Source organism: Equus przewalskii, chromosome 28, assembly GCF_037783145.1.
Source record: "Equus przewalskii isolate Varuska chromosome 28, EquPr2, whole genome shotgun sequence".
Lineage (NCBI taxonomy): Eukaryota > Metazoa > Chordata > Mammalia > Perissodactyla > Equidae > Equus > Equus przewalskii.
In genome coordinates, this window is record NC_091858.1 from 25181735 (window position 1) to 25205985 (window position 24251).

Below are 24251 nucleotides of genomic sequence, written 5' to 3' on the forward strand. Positions count from 1 at the left end.
TAAACATCATGAAATTTCACACCTAAATACTTCAGCATACACCTTACCAAGAGTAAGAACACTCTCCTATGTAATCAGAGTATCATTATTCCATCTAAGAAAATTAACAATAATTTTATAATATCATCTAATATCTAGTCATGGTCGAATTTCACCATTTGTTCCAAGAATGCCTTTTTGTGTTTTTTTTTTTTTGGCTGAGAAGGATTTTCCCTGAGCTAACCCCTGTTGCCAATCTTCGTCTTATTTTTTTCTTCTCCCAAAGCCCCAGTGCATGGTTGTATATCCTAGTTGTAAGTCCTTCTAGTTCTTCTCTGTGAGCTGCCGCCACAGCATGGCTACTGACAGACGGGTGGTGTGGTGCCATGACCAGGAAATGAACCGGGGCTGCCGAAGCAGTGAGAGCACCGAACTTTAACCACTGGGTCATCAGGGCTGGCTCAGCAAGCATGCCTTTTACAGCTGTTTTTGTTCAAGCCAGCATCCAATCAAGATTGACACATTGCATTTGGGTATGTCTTTTTTTAGCCAGAATTATCCTCCCCCGCCCCAACCTTTTTTTCCTAAAACATTGACTTTTTGAGATGTCTATGTCAGTTCTCTCAAATTCTGGATTCTTCTGATTGTCTCCTTATGTTGTAATTGAACTTGTTCTAGCCCCTCTAGATGTTAGATGTAGAGATATTTGATTTGATTACAGCTCAACGTTTTGACAAAAATATTCATAGTTGATGTTGGGTATTTCAGACTACATCATGTCACAAAGTACTTAGTGAAATATCTATTAGTAATGATTGGTTCAGTTAAGTTGCTGAGAGCCAGACCATTCCACCGACCTTGTATGTTTCTTTTTAAAGTTAGTCAATAATGTGAGGTGATACTTTGGCACCGGGTAAATATCCTGTTCTTACAGGAGATCCTCTTTATCAGGTGGGTAAACATTCCAAACCCTTTCAAACTGACATATTTAATGATCCCTGAGCAGTGGCTCTCCCTGTCAATATTTCTGTGAAGACCATGTGGTGACCCCAAAATTCCTTCTGGACACTTTTAAATCCCTTGGGAACTGAAAATCCAGAAAGCAGAACTGTCATCTGTTATTGGAAGGTGGCAGTGAGTTGATTACTCCAAATTTAGGAAGAAAACAAAAGTAAGAATGATATAGGAAATACAGCACTGCTCAAAAGTGAGGACCAGGGTAAAATTACCATCCTCCATCACTAAGTGCAGATCCACATCAAGTCTCTTCTTTATATTGAGGGTCCTCAAGTGTGGCTTCATACAGTTGATAGCATTTCTGAGCTAAAGGTCTTAGAGTCATCCTTCCTACTCCTGGGTGAGCAGGAGAGACGTGAAGTTAGCTTACTATGTCAATACCTGCGACTCTCTACAGGCCTGGTTGGCAACTCCAGGCTTGTGTGGATGGGCCACTTGGAGTAGATGGGCCTCTTTATTTTTTTTATTTATTTATTTTTTAAAGATTGGCACCTGGGCTAACAACTGTTGCCAATCTTTTTTTTTTTTTTCTGCTTTATCTCCCCAAACCCCCCCTGTTCACAGTTGTATGTCTTAGTTGCATGTCCTTCTAGTTGTGGGATGTGGGACGCCGTCTCAACGTGGCCTGACGAGCGGTGCCATGTCCGTGCCCAGGATCCGAACCCTGGGCTGCTGCAGCGGAGTGCGTGAACTTATCCACTCAGCCACGGAGCCGTGATGGGCCTCTTTAAGTCACTCTCCTTTATCCCCTGTATTGTTTCAGCTTTTTGGACTCCTGGGATAGGAAAACTGAAGAAAAAGACAACTAGAAAGTGAGCTGAAACAGAAAATGGAAAATTTCTAATAACCATTCCTTGGAAGAGATGGGAAGATTAGGAATATCTTACCCAAAATGAAATCGAGTTCTGAAAGGTGGTTCCTGCAAGGGTAGAAGTTCTCCCAGAGTCACTTCCTGTTGGATGAGGAAAATACGTGCACTGGACGAGGACAAGAGTGGTGTGGTCCTTAGGGAAAGATGATTCCTAACTTTACCTTGCCTTTGCTAGACTTCCTGACTTCTGGGACAAGGAAATGTGCAAGAAATCTGGCAGACAAGCCAACTGGCTTTTTCTCTCTGCCAGTGATACTATACCAGGCTACAGCTTCTCACCTGGCTTTTGAGATTACAATTCAAATGGATCCTCTACTGGACCGAGCCAAGTGAGGTAAGATGAGGAGAATTTGTACAATGGAAAAGTTCTTTAATGACTCCACAGCTATTTACTGAGGACTAATTATTAACTAAGTGTGGAAGTTTTGGGAGGTGAATAAATAACACCTTTGTTTTCCCACGCAAGCTTGAACTGATAGAGAAATAAGAAGCAGGAGACAGGCGAATGCAGACCGAATGCCAGTTTTATTACTCATAAGCTGATGGAGAGCATGATTCCGTAACTGTAACTAAGTGATCTTGCTAATTGGATTAGACTCATGACCTACCCAGTCCCAGCTGTGCCACAAGGTCAGGTCCCTATCGTGTGGCGGAGGGGAGATGAGAAGGCACCCTCCCTGCTGGCAGATGGAACCAACGTGAGAATCTAGAAGGAGCTGAACCACACACGCCCAGTTCCTTTTCCCAAACTCCCACCTATTTTTCAACCATTTCTCACATCCCAACATCTTTCTTTCCAGGCTGGTCTCAGGTTCTGCCACAATCACATAGCTATCCTAAAAGATCTATATACTATGCCCCAAGTTCCTCTGGCCCAATCAAACTCTTATTTCCATATCCATCTAGGTTAGAATATTAAGCTGTTCTAATCATGTGATATTAATTCAAATGAATCCCAAATTTATTGAAATTTTAGGTCATGTAACAAAGAGAATATTCAAGTAGAAAAGTAGGACCAATACTTTAAAAAGAAGGAGAAGAATATATATATTAACTATATTATATTATAAAATGTAATATATATTTGTTTGGGATGAGGTCATTAGCACAGAGGCATGCAGCTCTATTTTAGAACTCATTGAAGAGACTGTCTTCTCTATCATCCATAGCTCCTCCCTTCTTTTAGTAAAGAATCCGTTGCCTTTCTAGAACTTCAAGCTCACAAGATTTTTTTTTTCTTTTCTAGCTCTGATGGTATTAGCAGCAAGGCCTCTGTTGAGGAGGGTAAGTGGATGAAAATCATGTAGGGTGAGTTTGACTGACATGGAACTTGGCAGGGAGTTGGGCCAGTCCAAGAGAAGATGCACTGATGTGACCTGATACTGGGCCATCCAAGAGGAATGCAAGTTGGGCTGAGAAAGCTTGGGTGTCAGGCTAAGGACCGGTGATGTAGGTTTGCGAGGTGATGGTTGAAGCCGTAAGGATTGAGATCTCAGAAGAGAGTGAGGCGAGTTAACAGAAGGCCCAGGCTGAGCATTGGGCGACACTCCCAGTTAAGGAGATGGAGAAAGAAGGACTAATGCAAATAAGAGATCTGAGAAGTAAAAAGTAAATGGAGTGTGGCCTCAATGAAGGCAAAATCAGACAGTTTAGAGAAACGACGACACTGTCAAGTACAACAAAAATCAAGGAGAATGTGAAGTATTTTAAAAGGAAGTAGAAAAGAGGCCAACTTATTTAAAATGCCTACCACCACCACCAAGATTTTAGAGTTCCAACTCTTAATGAGGGCGGAACGATTAGAGGTAAGCCGTGCACATCCCTCCCTTTGCAATTTGTTGATGACACACTTGTTATATGCTTAACATAGATCCAATCTAGAAGCATTGGTCTCTGCTTTCCCAACTCAATGTAGCCTGAAAATTCCAAGGTACTTCACTGCATACTAAGGAAGGGGGAAAACCAGCTTTGGAATCCAGCAAACAGAAACGCACGTTCTCACTGTGGACCCTTTTTTTAACCCAGTCAGTGATCAGCTGACCAATAATAAATTTCAATCTTTTGCAAAACTATCTGCATAGAATTACAATCAGAAAGCAGAATGCCTGTCTGTGAAGAAGTTTTGAAGTTCCGTAGTGAGCGAGTTTGATCTTCCGTGCTAACGCCGACCAGCTGATGGTGACTCCTGAAAACTGTGTGTTGAGAAGACTTCTTGAGGTCACTGAAGGTCAGCAGCAGAGAATGCCAGGAAACAGCTCTCTCGGCGCAGGTGCCTGACTGCAGCACTTGTCAGGTATTTGCTGTTCTCACACTTCCCTTTCCCCAAATCATACAAGACTGTGGCTCGTCGGTATCTTCCTGGGATGTGGCATTTTGGAACATTTCTTCTAACCTACCTGTGACCTTGCACGTTTGCTGTTCTGTCTTCAGCTTCTTTAGGTGGAGAACAATACTCTAGAAAAGAAAGCATTTGTACACAGAGACGGCCCCTGGGAAAGATCCTCCCTGATTAAAGTAATACAATTTTGATGTCTGGAGAGCAGAGGATGGTTCTTTACATTTTGACACAAGAAATCAAGAGTAATAGGCTGACCCTTCATCTTTCCTGGTGGATAAGTAGCAAGCCCTATGTGTGTGGCTTGGTCATTACAGAGCCTGATAGATTTGTTCCTGAGGTTGTAGGAGGTTCAAGTAAAACTTCAGAGTAAAACTTTCTTTCTTTGTTCAAACCAAACTGCTCAACAGACCATTAGTATTTTGTGATGGTGACTGTCCCTTTAATACCTCTATAGCAGGTTTGTGTTATGTACTATTGTTTGAAAAATTAAGCGTTATTAAAATTAATTTCCTGTTTCCTCTACTCGACATTAAATTTGACTTCTTGCTTTGGAACCAAAAGCATTCTTGTATCTTTCTCCCAAATGTGTTTTCTCCCAAAATATGAGCTAAATGCATCAGTTTTTAAACTTAGAGAAAGAATGCCATCACAAATGTTCCCATAATGCCCTACCAGAATAATTAGGTGTCACATAGTAATATGTACAGGCACTCGGTCCACTCAACACCTTCATTCTAAGAAAACAGCCTCCTGAGAAGGGATGGTTTGTCTAAAGACCAAAGACACTGGACTAGATTAACAAAAGTTTCATGACATTCGTTCAGAAAATATTTATTAAGGATGTAGTGTGTGTCAGCACTGTTCTAGACACTGAAAATACGGCTTTGACCCAAGAGGACATAGTTCCTGCCACCACGGAGCTCACATTTTAGTGGGAGGAGACAGTCAAACAACCGTACGCTATGAAGAAAAATTAAGGGTAAAGGGGGACGACAAGTCATTGCAACATTTTCTCCTTTCATTGGTGTTCTTTCTTTTCCATTTGAATTGTCTTGTTTTACTGTCTCAAATTTGCAGAAATGCAAGATTTGTTTGGATTTATATCACATGAGCAGGACTAACAATATTAGAATTCTCTGAGAAGGTTACATTCAGATAATGATCCTTGTTAGAGTTTCACAGAGTATGATTTTCTTCCTAACCTAGATGGCATTGGATAAGAGCTTTGATGGCTCAGAGGAACTCAGGGAATTCTGGAGCGTGAAATAGGTATTTGAGGAGTAGCTACGTGATAGAGGGAGCAGGTGAAATGGAAACCTGAGAGCAGACTGACCATGGCAGGCAGAGGGAAGAGCGGGGGCAGAGGCCTGTGTCTGGAGGGTGACTGATGTGCTCACGGCACAGCAGGGTGGCCAAGGCGGCCAGAACAACATCAACAAAACAAAAGTGCTAGAAGTCAGAGCTGGGAGCCAGAATTAGTGGGGCCTTTTAGGCCACCATAAGGATTTTGGATTTTACTCTAAGATAGGAAATCATTGAAGGACTGATTTGACCGAATCTCTTTAGCTGCTTTGTAGAAAATAAACACAAGGGTAAAAGTGGAAACGGGAAGATTGATTAGGGGGCTATTATGATCCTTCTGGCAGTGTGGTTGACAATGGTCCAGGTGAGGCAAGGAGTGAGGGAGTGGCAAGCTGCCGAATACATTTTGAAGGCCAAAATGACAGAATTTGCAGACAAATTTGTTTTGGAGTACAAGAGAACAAAAGGAATCAAAGACGACGCCAGGATTTTTGGCCTGAGCAACTAAAAGATGGACTTGCCCTTTACAGAGAAGAGGAAGAGGAAGACTGGAGCAGGCGCGTGGCTGGGAGGGAGTCTGAAAATCAGGAGCTGACATAAGTTGGAGATGCCCGTTGGACAAACAGGGAAACGTTGAGAGGGCAGCTGGGTGCGTAAGTCTGGAGATGAGGGCTGGGCTGCTGATAGGCATTTGGAAGTCATCAGAGTGTAAAAGGCTTTTAAAGCCACCAGACAGAATGAGACTATCTAGGGAGTGTCGATGGAAAAGGCTTCTGAAGCCTTTGCCTGGGACTCTCTAGTTTTTCCTCCTAGGAGGAAGGAGCAGCCAGAAAAGCAGAATGAGAAGGAACAATCTGTGAGGCTGGAGGAGACCCCAGAGCAAGTGTACTTTGTACCCTGGAGGCCAACGGGAAAAAAGTGTTTTAAGAAAGAGTCATCATTTGTGTCAAACGCTGGCAGGAAAAGATAACGACAGACAACTGACCATTGAATTTGATCATGTGAAGCCAGTTTCTTTGGAATGCTGGAGACAAAGCCATTCTGAAAAGAATGGAAGAAAGAAAGTGAGACAAGAATAGACAACCCTTTTGAGGAGTTTCTCTGCCAAGGTGAGCAAAGAAAATGGGACATTAGTTGGCAGGGGATGTAGGGCTGTTTGTTGTCGTTGTTTCCTTCTTGTTTTTAAGATTGGAAATAGAACAACATTACATGCCAACAGAAAAGTCTGCTGGAAGGGGAAATATGGATAATTGAGACAGAGGGAATAATTGCAGGAACAAAGTTCCCCTGCACAAGTAGACGAGTTGGCCTTAAGACCAGACAGTCACCCATCATAAGGAGATGGAAGGCAGGCAGGCCAATAGTTCTGGTAGAAATAGCAGGCGGAGAGCTCTGATTAACTTTGTTGTTGTTTTTAGTGACATATGAAGTGAGTTAACCACTTTGGGAGTGAGGAGGAAGAGGGGGTACTGGAGGTTTGAAGAAAGAACAAGCAGAATAGGGGTTTGAGAGTGAAAATAAACTGACTAAGAAAATGTAGGAGGATTGTCAGGTGACTGTACGTGCCGGCTTGAGCTTTGCCATGAATGGAAGGCACCAGCAGTCAGCACAGGTGTGTGTTAATCTAGCTTCTTTCTAGCCACCTGGCTGCAGAAGCCAAGTGGGCTGGGTTGGATTTAAACAATGTTGAGGGAGATAAAGAATCTGGGGAATTGAGAATGCATGCAAGCAATGATTAGCAGGAATCTGAGTCAGGTAAAGAGGAAACGGCCAAGCTGAGGAGGAGAAAGGGTGGGAGCGTTTGGTGGGAATATTTTGGAGGTCCTGCTGGTGCTGGAAAATCGCTCAGGTCGAGTAGACAAGGGAGTGGGCTAGAACGACAGGAGGTGGTGGCCAGAGGACGGGGTGCTGGAAACTGAGAATTTGTTTTTTGGTAACAGGTAAAGACTTTAGTAGTTGCAAAGTCTAAGGTGACACCATGGAAGTGGGTGGCTGAGGTGGGATAAACCATTTGAGGTGAGAGGTCAAGGCCAGAGTAGTGAACAGATTATTTCTGTCAATGATTTCTAGTGTTGTTGCTCTCACATCTATGAAAGTTTTTTGAAAAACTGTGTATCCTCTCACACATATAAGTTGACCTCTAAAATCTTTCATCATAACACTTATATGAGTGCAAAGAATATAATTTCTGACGTATTATCTATACAGGAACTGGCATTTTAAAATAAAACCAAATTATTAATGGTTTTATTTGATTAAAAAAACACCATTAATTGAGTGTTAATTAATGTACTCAATGGAATAGAAATACCATACCACACATTTTTAAAGTGCCAACAAATAAAAGTTTAACATTGTTTCCCCCCCAAAATTATATTTCCATTCTGCTTCTCCCACAAAATACCATCCTAATGATTTATTTTTATTCTTGAGTCATTTGATTATAATACTTCTTTGCAACAAAAATATGTATACGTCTCTAAGTTAAAAACTTTCTTCTAAATTGAGTATTACAATTATTAGTTCATGATGGATTAAAACACTATAAAATTGATAACTTATTAAAAATAAGTGAAATTGTATTAAAAATGACAAAGATTTGGGAGTGAATTTTATGGTGCTTTGAGAAAAAGAGGTTTCCGGGTATCAGTATTTCAAATGTTCCCTATGGTACCCCAGGAACTTAAAATTTGAGGCAACTACATGGGTTGCTTTGCAACCTAGCATGGTGTTCCAGACCATACTGAAGCAATGGAGTGAAAAGCTGCTTCATCCTCACTGCCTTAGAGTACTTGGCACCCTAGCAGTTTGTAAAACTTGTGGTGGGCACCAGGAAGGTGGTGGCAGGTGGCGAGCTCTGCCTTTTTGTTCTTTGGTAAAACGAGCATGATTATGAAAAAGAAGGGAAATTTCCCCTTTGCCCATCATCCTCAATTGGACTTGATACCTTATTCTCTTCAGAATGAACGTTAAACTCAAAACAGCTTCACCAAGCAAATCTGTAGGGACCAAGAGGGAGCCTGTTACTTCTCAGTATACAGACATCAGCGCCTCAAATACTGCTTTAACTTAACCTTCTGGTTCTAGGAACAATTTGATTCTCTTATCCATAGCTATTGATCTTCCTGAAGACCTCAACTGATTACAAGGAGAAACATTCTGAAAGACTTCCTGCTCGCTCCCTGGCGTGTGCCAGAAATGGTAAATGTGGAACTCTGTCAGTGACTCTTTCTGGAGCTGTAACTCTTGGACGGTTGGACACCCCTTTGCTCTGAGGCCTTGTGCCTCATACACAATTCAGGTTTTGGATCTATCTACAGAAGGTATTTCTCTACCCTTTCATAGACATTGTTGACTGAGACATTGGTTGAGCAAATCTGCCTTTTTAGTATTTTATAGGAACAAATTATACTACTTGGAAATAATGAAAATCTCCAAGGAAAACAGTTAAGTTGATCTTTATAGGTTCTAGAGCCAAAGGAGTACCGTGACATTAAATTCTAATAAACTTCAGAGCCCGCTGAGAGCACAGATTGTTACCCAGAGGTCAGTTCTCACATCTACTTGACCCATATGGTAATACCAAAATGTGGCTTGAATTTATATCCTCATTATTACTTGCCCTTTGTAGTCCATGCTTTCCCAGAAATGGTACAAGATTATCAACAATGGCTTCTTCTAGAGTTTCTCTGATCAAATAGGAAGGTTACAGTCCCTATGTACCTAAGAAATCTAGGCCAATGCTACCAACCAAGAAACTGAACAAGTTAAAACATTTTTAAGGTTGAGCTAATAGGCTACACAACCCAATTATATTTGACAGACAATTCTTATTTGAACAGTATTATTATTTGTTGCATCAGATTCATTTAGGAAGGCTTGAAACACATACACTTCTTCCGTCCAATTAAGCATTACTCTCTAGCAAACAGAAAGAAGGGAGGAGTCCCCATCCCTGACTGATCCTTTAAACAATGGACCCAATGGTCTCAAGAGCTCTGACGATACAGAACAGAGAGGAGTTGGGCTGTAGCTCCCCATACAGTAGGATTACCAAAAATATCTGAATATGATGATCCATCCCTTCACGGTATAGTTTAAGGCAGCATTCTCAAGAAGTTTGCAAGTCCTCTTACCTGCTCAGGATATGAACAGGTACAGCAGGGGGAAATGTGGCAAGATTTCTCAGAACCTCTAACATGGACCCTCTGAATCTCCGAGATACCTCATGCAAAGTACCCAGCTTTCTTGGGCAGATTAGCATCCCTGGATCCATGGAACACTTTGGGAAACTCTGGTTTGGAGCATCAGCTCACTGCAAGACACAGGATGTAGCCTAATTACCACAGGAATGTTCTAGTTCTGTGTGCTATGCTTTTGCAAATTACTTTTTCAGTGTACTTAAATTATCTTTGAATTGTCATATTAATGTCAAAAGTCAGGGTGAGGCAGGTCTAAAATGGGAAATACATGCAGGAAACACATGACACTCAGTTTATGCCTGGGGATTGGTTACAAAGGATTGTGTACAGTAATATTCTATTTCCTAGCATAATATGCGCATCCTTGCCCCCTTGGAAGGATAGCCCTCAGTGGAGCATAACAAGTAAAACAAAGATTCAGGTTTTTGATTAAAAAAAACACCAAAACAGCAAATTGTCTACCTTAATCCTGCATGTAAAGGAGTATAAAAATTTACTGTTAGATGACTCCACTCATATGTGGAAGGTTAAACACGTGGACAAAGAGAGTAGATTAGTGGATACCAGGGGAAAGGGGGTGGGGGGTGGGCACAAAGGGTGAAGTGGTGCACCTACAATATGACTCACAAATAATAATGTACAACTGAAATTTCACAGGGTTGTAAACTATCATAATCTCAGTAAAAAGTAAATATATATATACACACATTAGTTTACTATTTTGGAACTCACCGGATTAACCGCTTGTTCAAGTATTTAAGCAGGTACTGCAAACTCTCTCACACATAAAGTACTTCTTTCCAGATCTTCAAATGACATGAAAGTGATTTTTTAAAAAAGAGTTCCTTAAACTCTCAGTTCCAGAAAATTAAGCATTCAATCTACTAGTGGAAAGAGAAATCTAATTAAAGATGAATTCTAATACAGTAAAGACAAACAGAAAGAAAATAATTTAGATCCTTCTTTTTTCCTTCTCTTACTTAGATATGGGAAGTTTCTTTATTTTTCACTTTGCAGATAGAAAAGTTCTAGATTGTCAGTTCCACTAAATTACACCTTAAATGTAATCAGAACTATCCCGAAGTAACTTGAAACTGATGTGGAGGTAGAAAATATTCAATGCAATGCTCAAGCACCATAATTCAAAGCCAAAGCTACTACAAACTTTTTGTAGTCCAAATTGAATAACTTCTCAGTCACTATTTTGCTACAGTTTATGGTCACTTTTCTTAATCTGTGAGAATTTACTTTTTTCAAAGTGATGACAAATCTAAGTTTATAACCAAGAAGCACACTGTGCTCTAAAGATCAAAGAAGAAAGTTTCTGACATGTAGGGGATGTTATTATGTCTCAGGAATGCACAAAAGGGCAAAAAACGTCAGTCTTAAAGGCTTGGAATTGCTATATGCTACCATTTACATCCTTGGTAAGGATAGCAGCAAGTTCTTCTCTCGGTACCAAAATCATTACTTCCCATTGAGGCCATGATCCCATGTTACTAATCTAAGACCTGAAGCCTTGGGGAGAAAACCAGCCAGTTGACCTCACACCTTTGTTTCTCTGTGGGAAGTTTCTAAGATTGATTAGTGCACTATACAAATAAGTTAAGGACTCTGGTGGTCAAACAAAGCAGTTAGATCTTGCTGTACCAAGCAAGAATATAGCGAAACACTACTATCTGAACACAGTCAAGAACAAGGGAGAAAAACAAATGCACATATTTAAAACACCAAAATTGTACACTGAAGCTCAAGCACTATATCCTCTCTTGGAAACTATTTATTTTTAAGCTGGACACAAATTTGACCAAATGCTTTTCCAACACCCAATAAATTAAAAGAGGGATACAAGCCACTAGGCAGACAGTTTTAGAAGCAGGGAAGAACAAAAATCATTAAAAGCATATTTATTTTAAAAACCAGCCTGAGGCAAGGAGAGAGGTGATTGTCCTCCATCCTGGGGCAGGACTGAAGGCTACTGCTGTATATCAACACGCGGTGCTGAGGCAAAGGATGAAGTCACCAAATCTTCATTTACATCCTACCAATATGCCAAGGAGGGTCGCAGGACATATTTAAAAAGGCAGGACGATTTTTATCCAGTACAATTAAAATGTGAAAGACTACTTTAGTGCTTATAGGCGCACAGCTACCCAGTATACCAAAATACACTGCTATGCCAAAAGTCTCATTCCTTCAGTGTCTTTGACAGGCATGGCCATGTTGGTGTTATCCAATTCACAAGGAAATTGGAATCTTTTTTAAATAATGGTGATTGCTAAGTCAAGAATCCACTAGCAAGTGGGGAACTGAGGACGTTATCAGGAAAATTCTAAGGACTTTTTCAGGGCTGGAATGCTAGGCCCAAAAGTGACTATAGACAAGGCTGCCCAGGATCTCCCAACTCCCAAAGAGGGGCCTTGGTGTAGCTGGGTTTTTATCCTGAGATTAGAAAACAGACAAGACTAGAAACTCCTGTGGAGTCAGGATATTGTCAGTTACTCTAAGACCGATCCAGAGAATGCTGGTCAATACCTTGGAAGGTTTACAGAAACCTTTATTAAGAGGCAAACTCCATCTGTATGTAGCTACACAAATGCCTTTAAATAAAGACATGTTAATATCTCCGTTTTATACTGCGTCAAGAAACTGCAGTGTTTAACCTTCTGTTGCTTACAGTGTTTCCCAGAGTAGGATGGCAAGGTAGTGCTCAAAATTCTCTTTAAAGCTTTTTGATTACATCATGCAGAAAGACTCAATTCGTTTTTTTACCCCTACACAATATTATTTACTAATCACACCTTTTAATAAAGGGAAGGTAGACTGTGGGCTCAGTTTTCACAGGCAATACTACATAGCTTGAAATTAATAACACTGTTCTGTTTTCATGTTTTAAGGTAATCTATTCACAGAAAGGATATGAATTTTCCGTTTACCAAAGTGATATGCTTCCCTTTAAAAACAAATTGACATCTATTTTCCTTTTCAAAAAAAGTGAGTCATTTTCAAGAAAAGTATTGAATAAGTAATACTTGCAAATATAAATTTAGAAGGGTATCTGGAAATGGGAAAATCCATCAATGTCATTCCAGCGTCTTAAGTTTAGAAGAGCCTGCTTTCAAAGTTGAGTTAATCACATATATACATTAAGTTATTTTAAAAACTACACAAATAGTAACTCTGTGACCTGGAGAACTCTTTCCTCTAATGTGAAGGGACATGAATAATAACCACAGTTTTAGGATAACCATATCTTAAATCACTTGTTTTACAGCTGAACGAACAGCAGGCCAAGGAGGACAGGTGACCTGGCTGAGATGCTGGAGAAGGCCACATCTCTGGCCTCCCAGTCCAGGGTGCTGCCCTCACATTTAGGGTATGATTAGAGAGCTTTGGTTTCCCCAATTGATGTATAGAGTTTAGCCAACATAGTAAAGGTAATTCCAAGATAACTTCTACTTTCCCTAAATTAGACTTTGAACCACATCAAACTATAAGGATTTCATTCAAGAAGGGTTGAAGGGCTGCCTAGCTTATTTATGCCAACTGCCTCTTGAATACCAGCTCCTCTCCATTTCAGGTGGCGGAACGAAGACAGATCCCTCAGAGGAAGCCACCTACTGGGTATATAAAAAGAATGGGAAAGCAGCAATTTTTCTAGCTTACTGTGGCGAGATTTTGAAATTTTAAGTTATTTTGTACACCTCTTTTTTCACACCTGCATCCAGGCGACAGAAGAGTTGGTAGTTCATTTGAAGTTAGGACCAAAGACTCCAGCTGACCCACAGTTCCAACTGGCATTCCGAGTCCATTCACTTTCCCACTCTCCACAGGGAGAGTTCACACACACCTCTCATTGACTCCTACAGATTGCCAGCATCCCTTCCCTGTCTCAGCCCTTCACTGGGAGAGTGGAAGCTATTAGAAGAGAATGATCTCATTTTCCCAAGACCAAATTTAGCAAGCTATGCACATTCACAGCCATTCACTCCAAAATCGAAGCACCACTAGGTTAGACTTTTGTCTTGTTTTGGTCACTGCTTTACCTCCGGTATCTAAAACAGTGCCTTGTAAATAATTGGCATGCAATAAATGCTTGAATGAGGAAAAATACTGCCTTCCCTTTTGACACATGAACAGGAACTGTCCCTGTGCCTACTTGAGACTAACCCTTCATGAGTCCTAGCTCTCTCTCTTCTTGTGCCTATTCAGATTTCATTCCTGCAGTAATCCACTCCTCCCCACAGCATTCATTTGTCCCCTTCTGATGGAATATTCCAATCAGCACATAATCACACTATGTTATCTCCTTAAAAGTTAAAATCCCCTCTTAGCTCACCTACCCATCAGCTGCATCCCATCTCTCGTCCCCTTTTCATCAGAACTTGAGTTGTCCATGGTTGTTGACTCTACTTCAATTGCTTTCTGCTCCCAATCCACTCCAGTTAGTCCTTCATCCTCAAAACTTGCAGCCTGTTAAATTTACCACCACTGGCCCCCCTCCCACCTAAGGGTTAATTCACAGTCCTCATCCTACTTGAACAGCAGTTGAATAAGTGATCCCTCCCTTCTTGAGATACTTTCTTCACTTTTGTTTTTGGTGTGCCACATTTTTCCTGGCTTATTTCACTGAGAGATGTTGGAAGTTTCCATTGCTGGCTCCCCCCTCTTTTAAATGGTGAAGTCCCACAAGGCCCGCTCCTTCCTCTTCAGGGTCTACATGGTTGCTCCTCAAAACGTGGGGCCCTGATCCAGCAGTATCAGCATCACTGAGGAGCTTGTTAGAAATGTGGCATTTCAGGCCCCACACCAGACCTACTGAGTCAGAATCTGCATTTTACCACAATCAGGTGACAGACATGCACATTAAAATTTGAGACGCACTGATCTGTTCACTTTTGTGCTTTCAATCACATGACTGTAAACTCCATTCACAGGACAACTCCCAAATGTTCATCTCCTGACTCCTCCCCCAACTTCAGTCCCCCAACTCCACGCTGGATCCCACTAGAAATCTGTCAGGTATCTCACACCTAAGTGCAAACAGAAATCTTGATTCTTTCCCTCAAGCCAAAAATCTGAGTCATCCTTGTCATCTCTGCTTTCCAATTCCTGGGCCAAAGTCCCCCTGTTGGCAGTATCTTTAAAACACACTCCTATCACTCGCCACCACTTCCACTGTTAACCACCCTAGTCTAAGCCACCAACATTTTTGGTGCAAAGACTTCTGGAAGAGTCCCCTAAATCTCCTTATTTTCACCAAGGCTACCTACAATAAAATTGGCACGCAGCATCCAGGGTGATCTTTAAAGAACATAAACCCTTCCCAAATTTTCTATCATGGCTTCCAAGAGCCAACATTTTCTAGCCCCTCCCACATTGTGTCAAACGCTCTAGTCAAATTGCCAAGCTTGTTCTACTCCACCCTCCCCTAAATCTTCGCCTGCCTCACTTCCTTACTTCCTTCTGGTCTCAGCTCAAAGATCATTTCCTTAGAAAGATCTTCTTTAACGACCATAATCAACAAACTCACCTCCCTTTCCATGCATTTCCTATCTCCTTACTCTGCTTTACTTTCCTGTTAGGATTTAACACAGGTGCCTGACATGGTATACATCTGACTCTCCCACGAGAACGCATGGTCCATGAGCAGGGGCTTTTTCTTCTTCTTAAACCACCGCTGCTTGGAACAGCGCCTACGACACAAGAAGCCACTCAAGTACTGAGTCTTCGAGTGGTGTTGGGGGAACTGCTGGGGGCCGGGGACCAACTCTCATGTATGCATCAGCACTTATGTGCACTTCAGAGTCACACAGATCTGGATGTAGAGAACCCACCCACAATTTTCAACAGGTTCAAATTTTCATAACGTGGCAGTGGTTCTAAAACTTTTCTGTATATTAGAATTGCCTTGGGATCTTTAAAAATTCTAATACTTAAGCTGTATTCCAAATGAATTAGATCATAATTGCTGGGGGTAGGACACTGGTATCTGTATTTTTTGAAGTTCTTGAGGTAATTCCAATGTGAGATAAATCTGGGAACCATTGGTATAGAGTATATGAAATCCATAATACTTAAAAAAATCCCCGTCACAGAGTTATGCAAACTTAAAACTTCTATTTCCTATGTGGTATAGAAAACAAAAAGAAATTCATAAAAAATAAAATTGTTTCAAACATTAGGTCTTAAAGAGCAAATTTTCCAGGATTTTCCACATTTGTTTTCCTATCAAGCCTAATCCAAATTTGGGTACTTCTATTAGGAAGCTTATTTTTCCCCCATATGCTGAGGCAAACTTACGTACGAAAAAGTGTTGACTTCTATATAAGTCACATCTGAAAGTTTCTGGGGCTTTGCATATTCCTATTTTTAATGGTGTCTGGTAAATAACTATCCTGGTAATAAGGACGTAATCACTAAGACACAATGCTATATTCTCAAGAGAGAAAAGGATTTCTTTACAACTGAACTACGTTACAATAAAATAAATTCTTAATCATGCTGTCTAATATTTCTCACTCAAGAAGTAGTATAACCAACTGGTTCCAGTCATCAATCAAAATATCCTTAGGACAGAAGCTAACCAAATACTGTGCATTTGCCTGTCTCTAAGCTCACCTTTAAACTGTCTTCATACCTCAGAATGAAGGACAAAATTGATGAAAGAGAAAAAACAAGTCATGTGATTATTAAAATCCTCACTATAGTGCAAATACTACAGATTTCAAAAGAACCTCAGAGATAATGAAGCCAATCTCATGTTACAGATGAATAACCTGACACCCAGATGAGGTGAAATGACATGCCTGAAAGTCACACAGGAGAGCTAGAAGAGAAAACAACAGTTTTTTTTTTTTCAAACAAGCAGACAGGATCTTTCACATGTTAATCAAAAAGAATCAAGATCATCAGATTAGGAAGAAATGAGGAATAAAAAGTATGTTACATATAGATTTAAAGGACTAGTCAATCTGCTGCCCCCTCCCCCAAAACCAAAAAATTCTCTGAATATATGGACATATATCCATCAAGATGCTTACCCTTAAAATATGAGAATCTTGGAAAATTCAATTTACAAAGACATTATTAATTGCATTGTTATAATGAAATTAGTTCATTAAACGTGAAAACATCAAACAGCACCAATACCAGAAAGTTAAGAAAGTAATTACACTATTAGTTAAAATAATATATAATCACTGATTGGGACAGAAATGAACTACAGCCACTAGCAAAACTATTTAAACTACTGCTTGACATAAAGGCAATATTTAAAGACTAGTATATGCCCTCTCCCACTGACAGGCCCATGGCTAGGCATCCCAGGAGGGGGTCATGTGGAAAATATTATTAAATCAGATGCAATTTTTAAATTGCTCGACCTTGAACCATGATACTACACAACGCAAATTTTGCCAAATAAGCCAATGGTGGCATTTTTGGTATTCTAACTACTCTTACTTCTCCCAGCTAAAACAAAACAAAACACAACTCCCCTATTAAGCACTAGATTCAATCTATCTACGAAGCAGCAGCAAGGGATGTACAAATGGGCTACTGACAGTGTATCAAAATGCTACTAAGGAAAATACAGCAGCAAATACTCTAATAAGAGCACATTATTCCACATGGAATCCCAAATTAGTCTTATCTCTAGTTCCTGAAATTCTTGGAAGACTAGAGATGAACAAGTGTATGTATAAATGGGGCTAGGGAGAAAGAAGCTCTAAATCGTATAGTGTTCATATTTTAAATTACCCAAGAGAATTTGAATGCTTACAGAGAACTCCAACTATATCTAAATATTTTTTTTAGCACGTAGAACTAAAATGCTGGCAGAACTTTGGTGTTTACCCAAAAATAGCATTGCAGTTTTAAGTGAAATTGAAATAGGCATGGTTTGTGAAGTTTTTATAATGTTCACACCACCCTCTCCCTATTCCCTGCTCCTTTCATCAGGTGATCTAAAGACTACCTGGTTTAAAATATTTGGTAATTCAGTGCAGAAAAGGTCACAGACAAAGTACAACAACTTTTAATACACCATTAATACTAATGATTAAAAATTATTGCATAGTCTTATGCATTTATCCTAAAACATTTTCTGAAAGTAAATTCTGAAAGAATTATATAAAAGACAAATAACCCTTTAAAATGTGGATGGCCTTTACTACCTCGATCTTCTATCCTTTTTTGTCTTTTCAGTACTTTTGTCCATTGTTTTCTCATTATCTCCCCTACACTTTGGGCAATACCATTTCCCCTTTGGTTTATAGGTAAGTGAAACACAGGAAAAGTGAAACCATTCGATGGGACACTGTTCATTGTCACATCCGATCATCTCCCCATAAGACACTTGGTTACACAGACAGTATGTAGGTTCATTGGGATCTATTGCAAACTCAACAGGGGAAGCTTCCCTCTCCTGCTTGGCCTTGGAGCGTTTCTTTTTCTTGGCTGACTTGGATTTCTTTTCTTTAGGTGGCTGATCATCACAGTCTTCAATCCCATTCGTCATGTGACACAAATCACGGCTTTCACTGGTTCGCTGTCTGCGGGGCCTTCTTGAAGATCTTTCTGGTTGGCTGGAATCCATCTTTGCCTTATCTGAGCCTCGCTCACTTTCAGCAGGGTCTTGAAAACACTGCGAATGTAATTCCATTTGTCTTGCCCGATTTTCCACCAATTCGAGCATTTGTGTGACAATCTGAATTTTTTCATCTCCCAATTCTTGACTATTGATTAATGCTCTCTGGAGATGCTGCTGTAGGCGTTTTTTCTGGTTTGAATCATCTTCTTTCTTATATTTTTCATAGACATCATCAATTTCCTTTAATGTTTCTAAAAAAAGGAAAAGAAAAATCAACATTATTGTGCGTTAGCACATGTAACATTTTTCAAGTTAGTTATCTTCCAAAGAATTGCTAAAGTTAGAACAAACTCAAACTATAAAACCACACTCCTCTACAGTATGTAGACATTAAAATATATTGTTGCCCACACAAAGACCACGTCATCCAATATGAAAGAATATCTACAAATAAATAAATAAAACCCACAAAATTCTCTAATACTCATTCATCTATATTAAAAAGGATAAGAGATGTGTGGCTAATTAATAATCAAGAGGATTTTACATGGGCAGAACAGTGCATTCCACTTCAGAACTTACCTAGTGCCACATTGCCTATACTTCATCTGAACCTCATAAAATTTACATGCTGGACTCCAGCTGTCAAACTTAACGAGGTTCCAGGACTAGGCTACAGATTACTGTTGAAGTGTGTCTTCGGGATTTACAGTTCAGTCAGTGACTCCAGAGAGGCATTACACCTTCACTTTCATATCACGCCTCTGGACATTCTTAAACAAAGCTGACACAAGTAATTCCGAGCTTCCCATAATATTAGTTTTAATAGTTCTTCTATTTTATCACTTGGGGGATTTGGAAAACCAAACTATTTCCAGAGTAGGTCTAGGTTCAGGTTCTGGCATCAACTGACTACTAACAAAATTACAGTAAAGTCAGCACTGGATCACTCCGCTGTTGTAGATAACTCAGCAGTTGGTTCTAAGCTTTCCGAACTGCTGATTTAGGTATTGCATAGCATGTGAGACACATTAAATCAATTAAAAATGGCTGAGTCACTAAAAGATACAGAAAAATCTGAAAATACAGTTCCAGATGTCACAAAAAATTGACATAAGATTAGTTTTCTATTCGAATCTGTTCTATTTCTTATCCTTACGAGATATAATGAAAGAGTTCTGTCTTACCAAAGATGGAAAAACAAAAATTAACTCTAATTTATCACACCACATGGCATACCACTGTTTTATATTTCCATATTACTCGCACATAGCATACCACTGTTTTACCTTCCAATATTATTACTCCAATGATAAGAACAGAAAGGTTAGACAAGTAAAATACATACATCGAGGCTGTCTGCAAGTCAGGTAACACAAAGCAAGTATTCAACACAACTCTTAGGTCTTAGCTCCTCCCTGGAAATTATAGGTACTCCCACTTGATGAACAACTGTTTAACCTGGGATACATGACAAAGTGCCACCCACATTTGAGGGTAGTCACACCTGCAGAGCAAATTTTTAAACAAAGTTCATATCCAGCCCATGTGCACTCATCTAGCTAGCTAGATAAGTGGATTTCTTAAGGACCTAATCTTCCTCCAGGAAAAATAAGGAAAGTATATATTTCCCCTCAGACACACAAAATTTGACGGTTAAAAAATAAAGATAAATCTTAGTTCAAATATTCTGTATCTAATACTCAGGAGTTATAAACTAATTATATCATACCAGCACATTGATACTATACAAGAGATAAAAATTCACATTTTTAAGACACCTTAATTACGTAGTGAAAGAAGAAAGGAAACTAACACTAGCCCCTTTTATGTGAAAAAGATTTTCTCATTTAATCCCCAGAGCAGCCCCAGGAGGGAGCCATCACTTCTACATGTGAAGAAATGAAGCTCAAGAGGGAACAACCCGACTTCTGACGCTGCCAGATCTGCAGGTCCAGTTCCACCACTAAAGCACTTTCTGCTAAGCTGCGTGGAAGGCACTTGAAATTATTAAATTTTAGTTCGAAGGTTATTTCTTCATGAAATTATGAACAAGAATATCGGAAAAACATCTGAAGTTCTCTAATAACCATATCCCATAATAAATACTTCATTCAATTGTAAAATTGTTTCCTTCACTTCTCTATTTTTAAAAATTTTGAAGGTTACTTTTAAGGTTCTTCAGTAATTTCTGAAAGTGTCTCAGGTAGGAGGAACATTTCTTTGACTACCTATATAATTTATATCAGTAAATACTGCAGTTAAGCATTAGATCCAAAAACAGAAAATTCTTAACAACAAAGAAATATGAAACATGAAATCTGAACCAAGAACACACAAGTATATAAAGCTAATAAACAACAAAAGTGTGTAAGTTAAGCTTAGTAAACATGTGCATGGAGTGAAAACTAGATCGTTGTTTTTATACTAATCTTGAAACTAACCACAATCTTAATGGAGCTGAAGTTTTCTATAATCTGTCAATTTTTTAAGGCCTAATACAGTTTCTCATGTTACCAGACATGACATGATACTTATGACAATTCTAGACGGTCGAGATGGAATATTTCCCTGGAACAAATTGTCCTTCCCAATTCAAATAAAAGAAAATAGCTTAACTTCTGTGAAGGAAAACATGTGTCTTTAAGGAAATGTGAAAGCCTGCAAGCTTTACAAACTTCAGTTATTATTTGAAAAACTAAAAATGTTCAATAAACAATTCTTAAATAAATATGTATCATTTCAAGGTTACAACTCATGTATGTACTCCATGTCTGTATAAAACACCTTTGGAGACCTTTCACTTAAAAAAAAAAAGTTAAAATAGTTTAAAAACCAAGATGTGCACCTGAACTGGCCAGGCTGTGAAGTCAAATATTCCCCACCTAATTAATCGGACAAGTTACTTAAAACTCACTGTAAATTTTAATTTAGCTGTAAAATGAATTCTTACTTCATAGCATTATTGTGAGGATTAAATGAGAATGTCCAGGACCTGGCACAACAACTGACATACGGTAAGTAATCAGTCTTAATTCTCTTCCCCGCTAAGAGACATCAGTCCTATCAATCACATGGGTTCAGAAGGCAGAAAGGAACTATAGGTTCGAAAACACAGAGCTATTTAAATGTCCTAACATGCGACAGGCCAGAAAATGTCACCCCAGAAGGGGTTCCTTTGAGACTAAATCATAAGATCAGCGACGTGTCTAGAAAAACAGAGAATGGGTCCAAGAAGTTATCTTCAAGTCCGTATGGCTGTTTCCACATTATGTCCAAGGTCTGTTCCTTGACTCAGGGTTATGAAACGCAAAACGTCTCCCCCCATAAACTTCCCCCCTCCTAGTAGCAGGCGAAAGGTCCACCAAGAGGGGATAAATGATACTCTCTGTAAGAAACGTCGACTCCCTAGCCTAGCTTCTCGGGTCTGCCCACAATGGGTGGTTTTTGCCTCATCACTTAAAGTTGGCTGAGGAGGGACCCAGGGGTTAAGGGACGCCAGGCGGTTGCCCAGTCAACCACCCACTTCCTCCCGGAGCCCGGAAGTGACGCACGGTCCGGAACCTACGCGCGGCCAGGGTCAGCGCCGGTCCCCGTAGCGGTGTCCTCGTCGTGATTGAGTGGTTGGGCGAGAGCCGAGAAATCACAACATGTCCCAAACCCCACCCTTCACTGGCCTGGGGACCAACTAACATCCCGCACAGCTCCGAGCCCCTCGCTACGAGCCAGCTCCGCCCAAGCCTTCCTGCCACCAGCCATTTTCCGGGCGGGCGGGAGCGCACGCGTCCGCGCCCCGCCCCCGGCTACGTCACGCCCCAGGCCCCGCCCCCGAGGACGGGGGCCCTCCCCGCCACACACACACACACCCCTCTTCCTTTCCCCGCGGGGACCCCTCCCCTTTGAACCAGTGGGCCGACGAGGCTGGGAAAAGGCTGCGGCCCGGAACTTTGCCTGGGGCGGGAGAGGCGAACGGACTCCCTGCTGCCGAGCCGGGAGCCGGCCGCGGAGGGAGGGACCTCCCCGGAGTCCGCCTTCGAGGCCCTCTCGCCCCCTCCCCCCCGCACGTTCCAATGCATCTGCTCTCAGGGGTGGGGGCCCAAGCGGGGTGGGGAGAGCCCGGCCCCGCCGGCCGCTCACTGCCCCGGCCCCCGCCCGGCTGCACGCTCCTCGCCGGGGCAGGAGGGTGTACGGCCCGAGGCAGGCGAGCGCCGGCACAAATGCTGCTTAAAATGGCTGATTCCCCTTCGCCCCAGCTGCAGCCGCCGGGTCTGCAGCGGGGGCTGGCGAGCGGCCCCCACTCGCACCCTGGAGACCCCGCCGAAGTCCTCGCCGACCGCCGCAGGGGAAGGGAGGGCCGCGAAGCCGGGCTCCGGTCCCTCCGCCCCGTCCCCACGCCCCAGACCCGCTGTGTGCGCTCGGGGAGGCTGTCACGGGAGAAATGGAAAGGGACACCACCCCGGGCTGGCGCCGGGCGGCCGGGCCCGGGGGCCGGCGGATCCGAGCGCGGCGGAGCCCCGCAGCGCAGCCCCGCGGCCCCCTACCTTGATATTTGTTGTCCAGCTCCCGCAGCACAGACACGTTCCTCTGCATGTCGTGGGGCAGCGACTCCACACACTCGAGGTAGTCCTGCACGTAGCAGGTGAGCAGCCGGCTCCGCTCCCCGGTCAGGAGCGCGGCCGACGAGTAGAGTTGCTGCTGCTGCTGCTGCTGCCCTAACATCCTGCCGCCGCCGCTGCTGCTCCTCGCCGCCGCCGCCGCCGCCGCCTCCGCATCCAGCAGCCACACATGCACCAGCCACGGCCGCCGCGGCTCCTCTGCTCGGCAGCCCGGCGCCGCGGGGACACCGGCAGCCGCTCGAGAGGGCACAGCCGAGTCCCCCGATCTCCACTCCCCCCCAAAAAGCCCTCACTCCCCGCCCCCGCGGGAACAAGCCCAGGGGCGGGGCGAGATCAGGGCTCCCTCCTTTCTCCCCTCCCTCCCCAGCGCTAGAGCAGCGGGGATCCCCCAGCGGAGCCGGCGCCGGGGTCCCGGGCGCTGACACTTCCTGTCCCCCTCGGAGTCCCCAGATGCTACCAGTGCCTCCTCGCAGCTCGGATCCCCATGACAAGCCCCTCGCTGCCCCCTCTCCTCCCAATCACCCTCGGTGCCTGTCGGGGAGTCTCTCACTGGACTGCCCCCGCCCCTCCGCCTGCGGCCGCCTCTGCGCCTGCGCAGGACGCACTCCTAATAAGGCCGGGGGCCCGCCCCTACCGCCCTACCGAAGGGTTCGCATTCTCCCGCCTTCCCTCCGCCACCCGGGCGATTGGTCTGTCAACTCTCGGCCCGCGGGGAGGGTGCGGAGGGCGGCCAAACGGCAGGCTGCGCCCCGCCCCCTCTTAAAGAGGAAGCATGGCCGAGCCCGCCTCTTTGCTCAATGACTGAATGGGTCTTGAGAGGGCAGGTGGCTGCTTCCTCCCTTCCGTCCTTCCCACAGGGAGGGGGAGCTTGGCCCGGCTCCCTCGGCCCGGTGTTACCGACTTTTTCCCCATCAGGTGGATCTGGCGCGGCCTCTCGCGAGCCTTAAAAGGAGCAGCAGGCGGCCGCCTTTCGCCAGCACCAGGAGGGAGGCCTCCGGGAACTACGCCACCCAGCGTGCAGCGGGCGCGCTCCCGGCATGCGCGGCGCCCGTGTTCCCGCCGCCCCGCCGCCGCTCGCCGGCCGCCGCCGCCGCGGCGCTGCCCTCGGGCTCCGTCCCTCCTCCCGCCGCGGCCTTCGGGCTCCCGGAGCACCGGGGGGTCCGATCGCGGAGGTAGGCGGCGCTCCCGCGGGCTCCCTGCGTTGTTCTGCTCCATTAGTCAGCCCGCCTTTTAAATCTCCCTCCTGGCGTCAGCGCGCTTCCGCCCTTCCGCGGGAGCGGGAGGTCGCCCGGCGCCCGAGGACCGAGCGGGTTCTGTCCACCTCCGGCCCTTC

General features: G+C 43.0%; 1 protein-coding gene and 1 long non-coding RNA gene across 3 annotated transcripts; one reads left to right on the plus strand and one right to left on the minus strand.

Annotated features, from left to right (window-relative positions):
• The first annotated feature begins 5605 nt into the window (after positions 1–5605).
• Positions 5606–10657, plus strand: LOC139080036 (uncharacterized). Its single transcript, XR_011534159.1, has 2 exons — positions 5606–6616; positions 8621–10657. It is a non-coding gene; the product is annotated as an uncharacterized lncRNA (long non-coding RNA).
• A 5882-nt stretch (positions 10658–16539) lies between these two features.
• Positions 16540–23573, minus strand: ING2 (inhibitor of growth family member 2). 2 transcript variants are annotated; one of them, XM_070598231.1, is made up of 2 exons: positions 22844–23573; positions 16540–18553 (listed from the first exon to the last, which is right to left on the minus strand). In XM_070598231.1, exons 1-2 carry the CDS (start codon positions 23019–23021, stop codon positions 17883–17885), a joined length of 849 nt encoding a protein of 282 aa, XP_070454332.1. In that variant the 5' UTR covers positions 23022–23573; the 3' UTR covers positions 16540–17882. The 2 variants fall into 2 exon arrangements, with proteins under 2 accessions (XP_070454332.1, XP_008530180.2); XM_008531958.2 differs by lacking the exon at positions 22844–23573 and adding an exon at positions 21871–22362.
• Between the last annotated feature and the right edge of the window lie 678 nt (positions 23574–24251).

What these genes read in the sequence shown, in the direction of transcription:
- ING2 (XM_070598231.1), bottom strand. Translation starts at nt 23,021, where the DNA reads ATGTTAGGGCAGCAGCAGCAGCAGCAGCAACTCTACTCGTCGGCCGCG. An exon ending in GCTGGACAACAAATATCAAG is followed by an intron (nt 18,554 to 22,843) that starts GTAGGGGGCCGC and finishes TCCTTTTTTTAG; the next exon opens with AAACATTAAAGGAAATTGAT.